General features: G+C 34.6%; 2 protein-coding genes across 2 annotated transcripts; both read left to right on the forward strand.

The window, feature by feature from the left end:
* Positions 1-355: 355 nt before the first annotated feature.
* LOC145679547 (uncharacterized) lies at positions 356-1,483 on the forward strand. The gene has a single exon (XM_081750124.1). It carries the CDS (start codon positions 356-358, stop codon positions 1,481-1,483), a length of 1,128 nt encoding a protein of 375 aa, XP_081606250.1.
* Positions 1,484-2,197: 714 nt separating this feature from the next.
* On the forward strand, positions 2,198-2,884 carry LOC145679548 (uncharacterized). Its single transcript, XM_081750125.1, has one exon. It carries the CDS (start codon positions 2,198-2,200, stop codon positions 2,882-2,884), a length of 687 nt encoding a protein of 228 aa, XP_081606251.1.
* The last annotated feature ends 11,736 nt before the right edge of the window (positions 2,885-14,620 follow it).

Consider the following 14,620-nt stretch of genomic DNA (forward strand, 5'->3'; position numbering starts at 1 on the left):
AGGAGACAGAATTGGGATGGATCGTGGCAGGACGCATTCCTCAAGAACGTGACCCCCATATTCCATTAACAACATGTTTTGTGAAGACAAACATAGATCTACAGCAACAACTACAAAAATTCTGGGAACTAAAAGAAATTACTGTTACACCTAGATCAAGCGAAGAGCATGCATGTGAGCGACATTTCGTTCAGAATACAACAAGAGATCATACAGGGCGTTTCATTGTACGATTGTCTTTGTTTGAAGACCGTACAGTTTTAGGCGATTCTTATCAGCAAGCATTGGTTGATTAAAGCAATTGGAAAGAAGATTCGATCAACATCTTGACTTTGAAGCTAAATATACGGAATTCATGCAAGAATATGAAGATCTTGGTCACATGGAAAGGATAGATGAGCGTAAAAAGGAGGACGTAAGCGTTGCATACTATTTGCCACATCATGCAGTTTTTAAACCCACAAGCTCTACAACGAAGCTCTGTGTGGTGTTTGATGCTTCAGCAAAATCTGACAACGGAAAAAGCCTCAACGACATTCTCTTAGTTGGTCCTACAATACAGCAAGATTTGTTTTCTATAATTTTGCGCTTCAGAACTCATTCGGTAGTATTCACTGCAGATATCGCTAAGATGTATCGCATGGTCAATGTTCATCCAGAAGACACGTCATTACAACGTATATTGTGGAGAAGATCTAGAAATGATCCGATTCAAGTTTTTGAGTTGAAAACACTAACGTATGGTACGGTATGTGCTTCATTTGTGGCCACAAGATGCCTACAACAATTAGCAGACGAAGAAGAACATAATTACCCTGTAGCAGCAGAAATATTACGTCGAGATTTATATATTGATGATGTTTGTAGTGGCATGAGCAACATACAGCAAGCTCTCGAGGTCCAGAAGCAATTGATAGAGTTACTGGGAAAGGGAGGTTTTACACTTAGGAAATGGAGTTCGAATGATCCAAGGTTATTGGAATCCATCTTGCCAGAGCTTCGAGAAGTGCAGCGTCCAATCCAGTTCCACGAAGGCCAAGGCGTCAAGGCATTAGGATTGTCATGGCATCCAGACAAGGATATATCTCTCGTTGAAAGCAAGACGTCAACAATGAAGGTTCAAGAGTGCATTACTAAACGCCAGATTGCTTTAATCATCGCCTCTATATTCGATCCATTAGGAGTAATTTCACCAGTTGTCATTTCATACAAAATATTTTTGCAAGAATTGTGGCGGCAAAAGGTTCAATGGGACGACAGTATACCAATGGAATTAGCAAAGAAATGGACTCAATTATACAAGCAGCTTCCATTAATCAATCAGATTAAATTCGACAGATATGTACTCGTTCAAGGAAACATAGCGGATATTCAGATCCATGGTTTATCAGATGCTTCTCAAAGAGCATATGGAGCTTGTATTTATATGCGATCGATCAATCAACAAGGAGAAATATCAGTTAAGTTATTATGTGCTAAATAACGTGTGGTCCCAGTCAAGAAAATCACTCTCCCACGTCTGGAGTTATGCGCAGCAGTTGTTTTGGCAAAATTAGTTCACAAGATTTTACCAATTTTAAAATTGAATATAAGTAGCGTCCATTTATGGACCGACTCCCAAATCGTGTTGGCATGGCTAGCTTCCCCGTGCAACAAATGGAAACCCTTCGTGGCCAACAGAGTAGCTCAAATTCAAGACTTAACTTACGTTAGCTGTTGGAAACATGTAACTTCTTCAGACAACCCTGGAGACTTGATTTCAAGAGGAATAGATGCAGCTTCCATAAAGGAATATTCATTATGGTGGCACGGTCCACAATGGCTTTCTAGTTTAGAATCTAATTGGTCAGTGACAAGTAAGGTGCAACCAGATCAAGTTCCAGAGAATAAGGGAACAATAACATTAACAGTCACTTTAGACAATTGGTGCAATTGAACCATAACAAGATTCTCAAAATTGTCAAGGTTAGTTAGGACAATAGCATATTGTAGACGTTTTGTTCATAACATCAGACAGAAGCAAAACAAACTAACAGAAGGTCTTTCAGTACAAGAACTCCACACAGCGCTTCATGTTTGCACCAAATGGACACAAGAAATTGGATTTCACAGCGAATTACAGCATCTTCGTGATGGAAGCATTGTTCCGCCAAAAAGTAAATTGAAGAATTTACATCCATTTTTAGATAGTGAAGGCATGATCCGAGTTGGAGAAAGATTGGAGAATAGTCAACTTCCGTTTGACGCCAAACATCAAATAGTTCTGCCTTCAAATCAACACTTAACAAAACTTATAGTTGAAACAGAACATTTAAGATTACTTCATGCTGGACCCCAATTATTAATGTCATCACTACGCCAGAAATATTGGATCATCAGGTGCAAACAGGTAGTAAAACAAGTGATTCATCATTGCTTCACGTGTTTCAAGTTAAAGGCCAGTGGTTCAAAACAACTTATGGGACAGTTGCCAGCAGCTCGTGTGCAGCAAGCCAGACCATTCCTAAACGTAGGCGTGGACTACGCTGGAGCGTTTTACATAAAATCAGGAGCAGTTAGAAATAGATCTGTACGTAAGGCATACGTTGCGTTATTTGTTTGTTTATCCACCAAGGCAATACATCTGGAATTGGTAACAGACCTTAGAGCGCAGTCATTCATAGCAGCTTTACGCAGATTCATAGCCAGACGAGGAAGATGTCTCAATATATACAGCGACAATGGTACAAATTTCGTTGGAGCCAACAACGAATTGAAAGAATTGTATCAGCTGTTTTCATCAGATCCTTTTAGTTCTCAAGTTCATGATTTTACATCGACCGAAGGAGACATGTTAAATTTAGTGTCTGTGAACGAAGTTATTCAGGAACTCCGCAATTCGTAATCTGAGCTGAAAATAATCTTAAATTTTTAAAATTATTAGTTCTTTAGTGGTTCAGCAGTGTTTATCATTTTCAGTAAAACTGTCGTGTTCATTCCACAGTCAAAAGTTATTATTAGTTGTTTAGTGTTACAATTTTCAGTAAGCTGTCCTGTTCATTCCATAGTAAAAGTTATTGGCTATTATTTGTTTAGTGTTTCAGCTACTATACAGTGTGTCTCAAAAGTCCCATGACATACGGTAACTCTTTTATTATCAGTGTTACAACAAAATGTAGGAGGGGAAACCGTCTCCAAATATGATGTTTTCAATCTAAAGTGAAAGAATTTTTCAAATCGGACAAGCCGTTTGGGCTGTACGCTCTATATGCGCCCAATTCTACATGAAAATGCAACGTTATCATTTACCTGGACCCACAACACAAATGAATGAAGTTACTGTCTGCTAAAAACATTATATTTGTAGACGGATTCTCCTCTTACATTTTGTTGTAACTCTGTTAATAACAGAGTTATCCATGTCAGAGGGCCTTTCAGACACCACGTGTGGCAATACAATAATAATCATAAAATATTCTCTTGAAAGTTTATGTTTCTGGAAATCTTGTGTTTGCTTTGACACCAAATTTCCAATGACCAATGATAAATCATAGCTTGCAAAAACTATCAAGTAGCAACGAATTTACAACTGCATAACGCGATGGCTCATCGCAGATGTTCATTGTACGCAGTGACGCAACCAGGATTTTATTTCGGGAGGGGCCAAGAATATCCAGTACAGTAGTCAGCAAACGACGTGCTGCACAACTTGACATAGACAAAATTGAAAGTTACAATTCTACTCATTACAAGCAATTTACTTATCATTACCGGGAATTTACTCATCCTTATAATTACCGGGAAAAACAGGAATGTCCAATGAGGTATGTTTCAAGGAAACAACACTCAGCATTTTCTATTATTTCGTTTTGAAAATGTGAGTTTAGTACTTTTCTTTTTTTAAGACACATTATATGTCTATTGATACTAACATAATCTTTTGAATTAAACAGAACAATTCATAGAAAATGATATCATTAACCCAGAATTATAATTCTTTTCCTCTTTTTTATACAATTCTCTTACGATTCAAAAACCTGTAAACTTAAGAAAGTGGAATTATCCTATACGCACTACGGATCCATCAAAATCTTTTTTCTGACATCTTTCATCATAAATCTGTCGTAATTATTGAACAACAAATACAAGAAGTCCACCTATATATCCAATTCCAATGATGTAGAAACACGGTTGTATTTTGTACAATGAAATAGATTCGACACCAGTTCCACAAGGATTTTCACATTTGCGGTTATCCTTAGATTGTTGCACAACTTTCTGTACCCATTTCTCGATTAACCCAGCCTGTTTCATTCTTCCAATAAGAGTATTGAAACGATGAAGAAATGGTGAACCTTTTGCTAAAGCAATAGCGTGAGGTCGGATATCTGTTTTTACATTCATCATGTGAATGCCCGGATGACAACTTAAGCATTTATGAGCCTTGTTTGCATAATAATCTAAAATATTATCTAAAGATGAAACTGACATATTTCTGTATTTTATTAAGTTCGCTATTGTGTTTTCAAAGTTAACATCTATAACATATATTTTTCATGAAGTGTCCATAGCAATCTATTCGATTTATCATTTAATATCATCTTAAAAACTCTACTGCCTCTGATTTCCAGTTGAGAATCTACAAGTTCTTGAAAAGTGTTGATATCAGAATATTGTTTGGGGATAGTTAAAATGCTCACAATACCTCCTTGGTATAATGACCCAAAGATTAGGCTAAAGTAAACCCACACAAAGAATGCTATCCTTATTGCGCTAATCTTTGGCTGAGTTACTGACACTTGTCAAAGAATTGACCATACATAACAAAACACTGTACATAATCTATTCTGAATATGAGCTTCAGCAAAGTCAGATGTTTGAAATATTATTAGTAAAACAAGAATCACACAAAAAGAACTAATAATACAGTACCACACTTCGGCTTCATAGAATAATACCAAAGCTACCCACGTTGGTAGTACTTTCGCTTTAGGCACTAAAATTGCATATCTTATAATAAAAATACAACCTATGAAATCAATTGCTTTATATCTTTCAAGAATTGATGACAAAGTCACACCTGCCATGTCCGCTTCCTTTCTCACAAGATTTCCTATCATGTACAACCAAGTACCATTCTCTGCTTTATATCCAATTTTGAGAGGTACGTGGTTTATAATACTTTTAGCTTCATAGTTCATATACTTTTCAGTGCTTCAAACACGGTCACAATGAAACCTTCTACTGTGTAGTTATCAGTATGACCAAGTTTTATGGATGAGAAAATTGGAAGGGCGTTTCCTTCCATATGAGTCATAGTCAAGACATACTTGTTAAGATCATTTATTTTCTTCCTTGAGAAAGCTTGAATTATCGAAATATTTTCTGATAATTGTTCTGGTGTTATGTTGCCCTTATATGTCGTGTTCAAGAAAGGGTTGTATGACCACACAAAAACAACTGGTTTAGATGCATTGTTACAAGATGAATTCTTAAACATTAGCACCCAACATAAAGAATTTGTGCCTTCCAAAATCCTAACAATAGAGAACTAATATCTACTTTAGTATGTCCAATCACTGATACATAAATAACTAGGAAATTAGCTCGGTTATTCCAATAATACTTGCTAGCTGCATCTTCTAATAAATACGTGAGAACCTGCTCACTTTCCGTGACTAGAAATATAACGTCATTGTCACCAATTATTGGATTTTTTATTGAAACGCCTGAAGAGGATGTACTATTACTATTTAGGTGAACTGTTAGGAATTACATTTTTATTCATGATGTTATAAGCGAGAAGTTCAGTATGAAGTTCATTGAGATTATATAGGAAAGCAACAGTACTAGCGTCAGGGAATACCTTTGGAATCAAACGCCAAACCGAATGTGCCAGGTGAAGCTCATATGACTGATAAGTTGTAATAACAGTGTTTTTCATAACGTTTGCTGTTTTTCTGGGAAGGAAGTACAACAACAGAAAAAGAACAAGGATTTTGTTATTCTTTTGAAATTCCATCCTGGATATTGTTTGGTTTCCATCTACGTTGTTGCATCTACTTTATTTAGCCATTTCTATATTTAACCTGAAACATATGAAATGTTATGAAACATTTTTAAGTTAATTATTGTTCTAAAACATTATAAAGCCGCTGTACAATCAAGCTAATAAACATCGAATATCTTTTATTTTGCTTTAATGTCCACAAGTTCACCGATTTGGGTACTTAGTTTGGTAGAGAATTACATTGTTCTTACACTAAGAATCAATTAAATTTACTGCTTTCGAAGATATAGGCAAAATAAGAGGTATGTAACACAATTTCATTAATGAGTTTGCTTTGCGATAACAACTTTATTCTTTTAAGTATGTTGTAATAAATTTATTAATTTTTCTGCTTGTAATATACCTAGGTATTAAATGACAAATCTTCCATAAGCTTTGTGAAATAGCTTAGACTTGTAATTTTAGACGATACATACATACCATAAACTATCGAAACTATTGTAATATCTCCAACAATCATTAGAATATTTAACTCAGGGGATGAATACTATCTTGTATTACAACATTACTTAACTACGAAAACCTTTTTGACTCCTTGCCTTTGGATATTTTTAATACTACTGTTAAATTGGTTGTTTCAACTATTATTACCATTATTATTATATAGTTTTTGTGATTAAAATAATTACTATTTTTTGTCAATACATTATAATAAATTCCGGCTGAAATTGGCACAATGATTCCGACTGAGACGCCATACGAGATGTGGTTGTGCTACTTAAGAGCTTATCTAAATCACATGAAACTCCATTGGGAATAGAATCTGGTCCTCCCTCATCGCCGGTGCTTATTTTAGCCATGTAACTACATGAGAACTCTTGAGAGTATCTGAAATTTTATTATGAAAGGTATAAAATGCTTCTTGTAATATACGTGTCAGTTTGATGAAAATTTTTCATAATGAAAGTATACTCAATTATTGCATATTTTTTCCCAGGTTACTGTGGAAAGCCTCAGTAATCTATCATGATGTCAGTCCGCTAACTTTCTCTCCGTCATATTTTTTCTGTGAATTTTCTTTATCCTGGGATGGGGATTTGTTCATCTAGATTTGAAACTACGATGGAGGAATGAACTCTTACTTAGGTAGGCATCCGTTATTCTATTATACAGGTGAATATCGAAAGTCAGAATATGAAATTTGAAGTGCGCTCTATGATATTCCTGAGTAACAGTTTGAAAGATTTAATATCAAAAAGCATGAAAATTGTTTGCGAGTTTAACAGTGTAGCCACTGAGGGGAAAAAGTAATTGACAAAGAAACCAAGAATACAGAATTAACTCAGTGTATATATAAAGTGTTCGCCATAATGATTAATCTAGGATACGTATAATGCGGTTTTGGAATGTGTTAAGTACGAAAGGACACATAATTGAGTTGTGTCTTTACTGAGCTCTTCTTTTGCAAATAGCTCTTGAGTATTCTGTCTCACATTTATGACCATTTTGAATTATAAATACTAATGTTCAATAGAGACAGTTTATTACAGACTACCGTGATCTATCTCAGAACTTACCGGTCTTCACGTTCGTCAGCCTTGCTATCGTGTTTCTTAAAGCATTAAATCTCAATTACTTTGCTAGAAATACAAATATATGCAGTATGGCGATTCATAAAGTGCGTAGTGCATTCATTTCGTTTTGGTTTATTAGTATTTTCTGATTTTCTAATAGTAGTTTTTCTCTGCAAAATTGGAAAACCCGCAGCGTACTTTTCTGGGAGCATACAGATGCAGAGCTATCTAAAAAAAAAAAAAACCCTTGAAGTTTCTCTTAGTCAATCTACTGTATTGTGGGATTAACTCTGTCAGTTAATCCGACGACATATTGCAGTAAATTCCAATTTATGATTGGGATAAAGTCCGATGTTCTTCTCGAACGTCATATATTATTATTAGATTAGTGTTAAATGGCGATCCCAAGTATTTTATATCTTTATAAAGCATTGTGAAAAAAATATGCATCACATTCACCAGATGGAACCGTGTACTCAACACTTAGAAAGTGAAATTATCGCTTCATAAAGGTGTTTTTCAGATTTATTGGAATAGATTTTTATGTAAAATTTGTAGCGCTAGTTTCCCGGTTTACTAATCTTTGAAATAATAGAAAGTGAATTCAACAGATCCTGGATGCCAAGAACTCGAATTTTTAAATCGGTTTTAGCAGCAAATACATTAGATTAGCAAATAATCATATTTGAATAAAATGGTAAAATAATAAAATTAAAGTGATAAAAGCATCTATCTAGTTTAAAAATGAATGATGATGGGGCACATGGAAGCAGAAAGAGGAGGAGGAGAAGGAAGATTCAACCTTGGAAGGTGAGTCACCTTCTATGATAACATCAGGTAACTGCATTTCCGGGAAAACAAACACGAAAACACATACAAACACATGCTAAGCGTTCGTATCTCGCACGGTAAGATAGCACGGTTGAGAGAGGTTTGTAGTCGTTTTACATCCTGAGACATTTTAATCAATATTCCGGTTTTACATTTATATTTGTTCTTCATCTGTTCATTTATCATATATGTTTTAGTAATTAGAGTAGAAGGTCGCGCAGTTTGGTACCTATATTACAGCCCTTCAACAGCAACTTACCTTAATAAAAATAATAGTCCAGCAGATACTGTCACTCTGATCATAATCAATGGCTGGTTCCAATCTCGTCCCTAATTTTCATAGCTGGGTCCGCATAGCGTTCTAGGTCTCAGTTTCGGGAGACAAAACGGGGAAAATGCAAGGAAACTCATAGTCTCCTATGGCCGGACGTTCCAAAACTGCTGCTCTTTATACAATAATCGACTTACTTGGTTAACAATCACCGGCGGAGGTGAGGCTTCGGCTATCGTATGAAATGGGCGTTTAACCTTTGCCATTGATCTGTGAGTGTAAGTGCCACATCGTCACGCCCTCATTGAGGTAGATTGTGAAAACTCTCTCTTTCGGGCGGTGCTGAGGCTTTGCATAGTTCGGTACTTTTTCACCTAACTATAGAGTTCCAATATACAAATACCTGTGCATTTTACAACCTTAGATTGTTTAAAGATAGGCTATGGTAGGTTGTTACAAATACAAAATTACTTACGTATTTTGTCTTATTGAATAAGAAGATGAACTTTTAATGTGACTATTCAATATGTATCTTTCACACACTCACCTTGTCTGTTCTGCAGGACTAAGTGTCTGTAAAAATAAACACCCACCGAACCACTGACTTATATAGATTTTGTTTTGAAACTAGATTTTGTTTTGTTTCTGTTAATCTATACATCTACATTTATATCTATACCTCTATAAGCGCCTTTCATGTCTGTTCTGCATGACTTTCTAAACAAAACACAATCCACCTTTGCATGTGAATGACGCGTATATATACATATATGTATGTATGTATAGATAGATAAATAGGCGAATTTCAGAACAACAAATACAGCGTTTGGGAAGTGATTCTCGATATCAAGATAAGAAAAGGTATATACGAACTTAGAGAAATGGTTGCCTTTGGCGCTATGGGAGTTTATACTCAAAGTTTATCAAGTATTGCAGCGTTATTTTCTGCACATACAATGTTGAAACGCATATCAAGTCAAAAATCGTGGAATAAACTTCCATGTGTTCTCAGCAATATTACATACATCAATACTTTAATATTGGCCCATACATAAATAAAAAAAAACTCGTGTGCTATTTGTATGCTATAATTCCTATTTCGCGAATTACAATAATAATGGTCATATTATTTACAATTATTCTAAAATTCGACCTACCCTTTTTTCTGGTTCACGACTCATGTATCTGTACCAGAATCAAAATAGGAAGGAAAATCAAGTCTAAATATTTCTGGAAATTATTTTTGTAAACACCAAAAAAAAAAAAAAAACAATTCTACGCTTTCATTCTGCTAATGTATTAATAATTTAGATATGTAGTAAAATATTGTGCAATGCTCGGAAATATAGTTCTGTGGAAGGAGAGATTAAAATAAAACTATACACGATCATGTTTGTTGCCTTTTTCATTCTCTCTAAATTCCACTTTTGTCTAGTAAAAGTAATTTGAACGGCACTATTCAAATCTCCAAAACGTTATATCTCGCTTTCCCTTGATTTTGAAGAATCTTCCAACCAAACTAATGTTTCAGTTTACGGCCCAAGATTTACTAATCAGAAAACATATGAGGTAAGTTATACCGCTTAGGAAAACCTAGTCGAGCTCCTCGCTTACAAATTGTTTAATTCAGTGGATTTTCTTTCTTAATTTCTGTTCAATACTTGCTTTTGTTCTTTATTACTTAGACTTCGGGTGTCCAACGTACCATGCTTCTACTAAATCAGCAAAAATTACAAACTGTTAGTGCAATAAGTGCAGGTTCTCGTTTCCTCTAGAGGCGGCGCTAGGCACTAATCAAGACAAAGGTGCCATGTTGGATCATATAACGACTCACCAAGGGTAGTCGTCAACCTGGTTCGGCTTAGTAAGATATATAAATCTTAAGTGGTAGTATTTGTTTGCATGTAAAAATTATCTTTAATAATTATATACCATTATTCTCACCTTTTCTATTAGAATGATAACGTCGATGAACGTTGCTAAAATGGTTTATTAGCTGATATACTTTATAATATATTTTCCTTCAAACTGTCAAGCACACAAACTTGCTAACTAGGTATCCATAAACATTTACATAGCAACAACTATACCATAATAATATTAATTTTACATATCTTAAAAACATTCTTCTTTTGTTATAATTAAATTAACATTCTATTAAGTATAGTGCACATGTATGAGCACTTTCTGCCCAAGGTACAGGTAATTATTAACCTATCCAAAGTATTTCGTTATATAAAAATGTCGCCCGACAAATGGACTGAATATAAAAGTCATGAGTGAGCTTGGCTTTTATCTTCAAGAACCACTGGTCCGTTTACAATAGTGTTCTTAAATTACACATGTTCTTTATATTTTGATCACACCTCGTATATATCTTCATTACATTTCACATATATATATAGATACATTTATAACAAATCTTATGCTTCATCAATACTTATCTTTTTTATTACATTAATTATATTTATTTCATTATTATCAAAACATCGTCGCTTATTAATATAATTAACGAGGGTGAAACACAAATTACTATGATTAATAGTTTTGATCATTATTAAAACAGTGATGTTATAAATAATGTTTAATCTTTCAGGGCGCATTAAATAACAAATAAGTTAGATGTTGCATTTTAATGTATACATCGTGGCACTAAGATGTCATAATAAAGAAGAATCTTGTTCGGATAATATATAGGATAGCTCATAAAAACAGTCGTCGAATAATTAGTTTTATAGAATGGATCTTATTCTTAACATAATCTTTGACAATTAAGTTTTCAACACAAATCAATCTAATATAAATAACCTTTGCTTTTAATCATTTATGAATCGAATTATAATTCTTACATATATTAAAAACATTTGAGAATTATCATTGATTAATGAGAATTAAAGAAAATTAAATTGAATAAAAATAAAATAAATGTTCATGAAAATCTATAGCTGATATGAATTTAACCTAATTTCATTAACGGTAATCAGGTTACATTCGTACTTGCATACGATTCTAATAAAGTACATTGTACTGCACAATCATGATTAGGTTCTACAATATGTTGTACATGTATTTCATCGTGATTCTGATTTTGATATGAAGTGCCATCTCTTGATCTCCAATTACATCTATCCACGTAGTTCGCTGTATTCCTGGAATTTCGCCATACATTTCGTCTATTTTTAAACCTATTTTGATTATATGGTCTAACATATGGATTGCTACGATTAATTAGGTTAGGCAGATTCCCTACATAACTTTGCCTATTTTGCTCATTTTGATTGCTAGAGTATACTCGGCTTAGGTTATGTTCCGTATTATTCACACTTCGGATATTTAAATTCCGAACAGGCACCAAATGATCTGAATTATTCTTATTTTTACCCATTCCTGCTTGTTGATTCCTGGCATGGTATTGAGTTTCATAGCATTGGACAAGCATTAATAAATGGTTGAAACTCATACACTGTGTGGAAAATAAGATCTGTTGTAATTTAAATGGAAGCAAATTTCGAATCGATGCTATTATTCTCGATTCCGATTGCAATGGATTAACGACCTTTAATTCGTTGTAGGTATTTACAACAAACTCTACAACAGATTTATGCAATCGAGGATTGAAGTGTTGATTTCTAATGGTAGCATCTCTATTCGCAAGCAAAAAGTCATTTTCATAATTGGCGATCAGTGCCGCTTTGAATTCTTCATATGTACTGATGTGATCACGTACTGCTTTAAACCATAATGAACAAGGTGGGAGTAATACATGAGGGATTAATTTCATATATTGTGATCTATCTATACACATAATATTGCACTCGTCCTGGAATTTTTCTAAGAAAGAAGTAGCATTCTCGTTACACTTACCACTGAATTTGCTCATAGCTCGTATTTCACTCATCTTAACACTTAATTTTACCTTCCTTTTATCATTCCATGTACTTATTGGGTGATAGTTCCTATCCATGACGTGATGTGTCGTTACACCATCTATGTTTCGCCCATCTGTACCCTTCGGATGTATTTCTTCCAATATAATATCCTCATCAGACACCGGCGAAGGTGAGTTCATCTCTGGTGAGTGGGGAAACTCCATGCGATCACTACACATGTTATTACGGTATGTGTTGTCCTTAACCTGTAGCATTATAATTTCTTCCTGTAACGTAGCTATCAATTGCGTATTTGCACGTATATTGTTAGAATTATTGATGACCTGGATCTTTTGTTGTTGAACAGAAGATTCTGTTACTTCTAAATCCTTTTTTACATCACTGATTTCTTGTCTCAGGTGATTGTGATTACCCTAGCATTCCTCCGATATTCCTTTTAACTTTTCCTCGAACTGCGAGGTGATATCGCTCATCGTCTGGATAATTAATTGTTTCGTTTCATCCGACTTCTGTTCCATCTTCTGTTCTATCGTCTGCTTCAATTCTTCGTATTGCTTGTTAGATTCATCAGACTTCTGTTCTATTCGTCTACTTAATTCTTCAGAGTTATGCTTCATCGTCTGCTTTAACTCGGTAGACATTTGCATCAATTGCCGCTGTAAGACTAGCAAGATTCGGCCTTCTGATGTCAATCCTGATGTTACACTAGGTTCACCGTTGTCACTATTAGTGGATTCATTCTCCATTATTTCAGTGTCCATTTTCCTTATAATTATTCTACCACTTCTCAATATGGTGAAATTTGTACTCATAAACTTTATGACAAAAGTAAATTCATCCTTACTCTGCTTCGGGATATGAATTTACAACAAATCCCGCGTGAGGTAAACCAAAATTTTTATAACGACTCACCAAGGGTAGTCGTCAACCTGGTTCGGCTTAGTAAGATATATAAATCTTAAGTGGTAGTATTTGTTTGCATGTAAAAATTATCTTTAATAATTATATACCATTATTCTCACCTTTTCTATTAGAATGATAACGTCGATGAACGTTGCTAAAATGGTTTATTAGCTGATATACTTTATAATATATTTTCCTTCAAACTGTCAAGCACACAAACTTGCTGACTAGGTATCCATAAACATTTACATAGCAACAACTATACCATAATAATATTAATTTTACATATCTTAAAAACATTCTTCTTTTGTTATAATTAAATTAACATTCTATTAAGTATAGTGCACATGTATGAGCACTTTCTGCCCAAGGTACAGGTAATTATTAACCTATCGAAAGTATTTCGTTATAATCAGAATGGGTTACTGCTCATATGATGACTATTCCAGAAGATGATGAGCATCTGCACAGTATAGTTCATAATAGGGTAGCCTTGAGGTAGAGTGTAACAATATAAACTGAGTGAATAGTAATGAGAGCAGAGTAAAGAGAACAGCAGCGTGGTAGGTACTTCGGGCGTGGTCTTGAAAAGTTTGCTGCGAAAGTGGATGGTTGGTTTGAAGTCACTGGGTAATATATTTTGTATGGAGTATTTGAACATGATACAAGATGTGTGGAAATGTAAGTCAATAATAGAGATCTTGAGTGAAACTAGGTATTTGATACATAAAACTGTGCGTAAGGCATGACGTTCCAGGATTCACAATTTTTTATAGTAAAGGTTGCAGCCGATAACTAAGCTGTAAAACCGTTTGTGAAGACAGGGCCGAGAAAAATCTTGTATATATTGAGAATTGTATTAAGTACCTAGGTGGTTTCACAAGACTATTCAGCAGATTGGGACAAGAAAGAGTACGCCTCCTTGTTGATATCTTTCAGATGTGCTGTCTAGGTTAGATGGTGATCGAAACCTAGATCAAGGTATTTGGAACTACAAGTAGGTTGTAATGGTACAGTTCGCAGCAAAAATCGGCAACATAAGCATGTAAGTTTACTGTGAAACTACGAAGTCTTTTGCTCCAAAATAAGTGTGCAGCGTGAACGCCGAGGTTTCCCCTGGCGTGATTCGTGCCACTTAGACGTTGTGTTCATTCCCTGCGCT

The sequence above is a fragment of the Thermobia domestica genome, chromosome 2 (genome assembly GCF_964235325.1).
Source record: "Thermobia domestica chromosome 2, izTheDome1.hap1.1, whole genome shotgun sequence".
NCBI classification, from domain to species: domain Eukaryota; kingdom Metazoa; phylum Arthropoda; class Insecta; order Zygentoma; family Lepismatidae; genus Thermobia; species Thermobia domestica.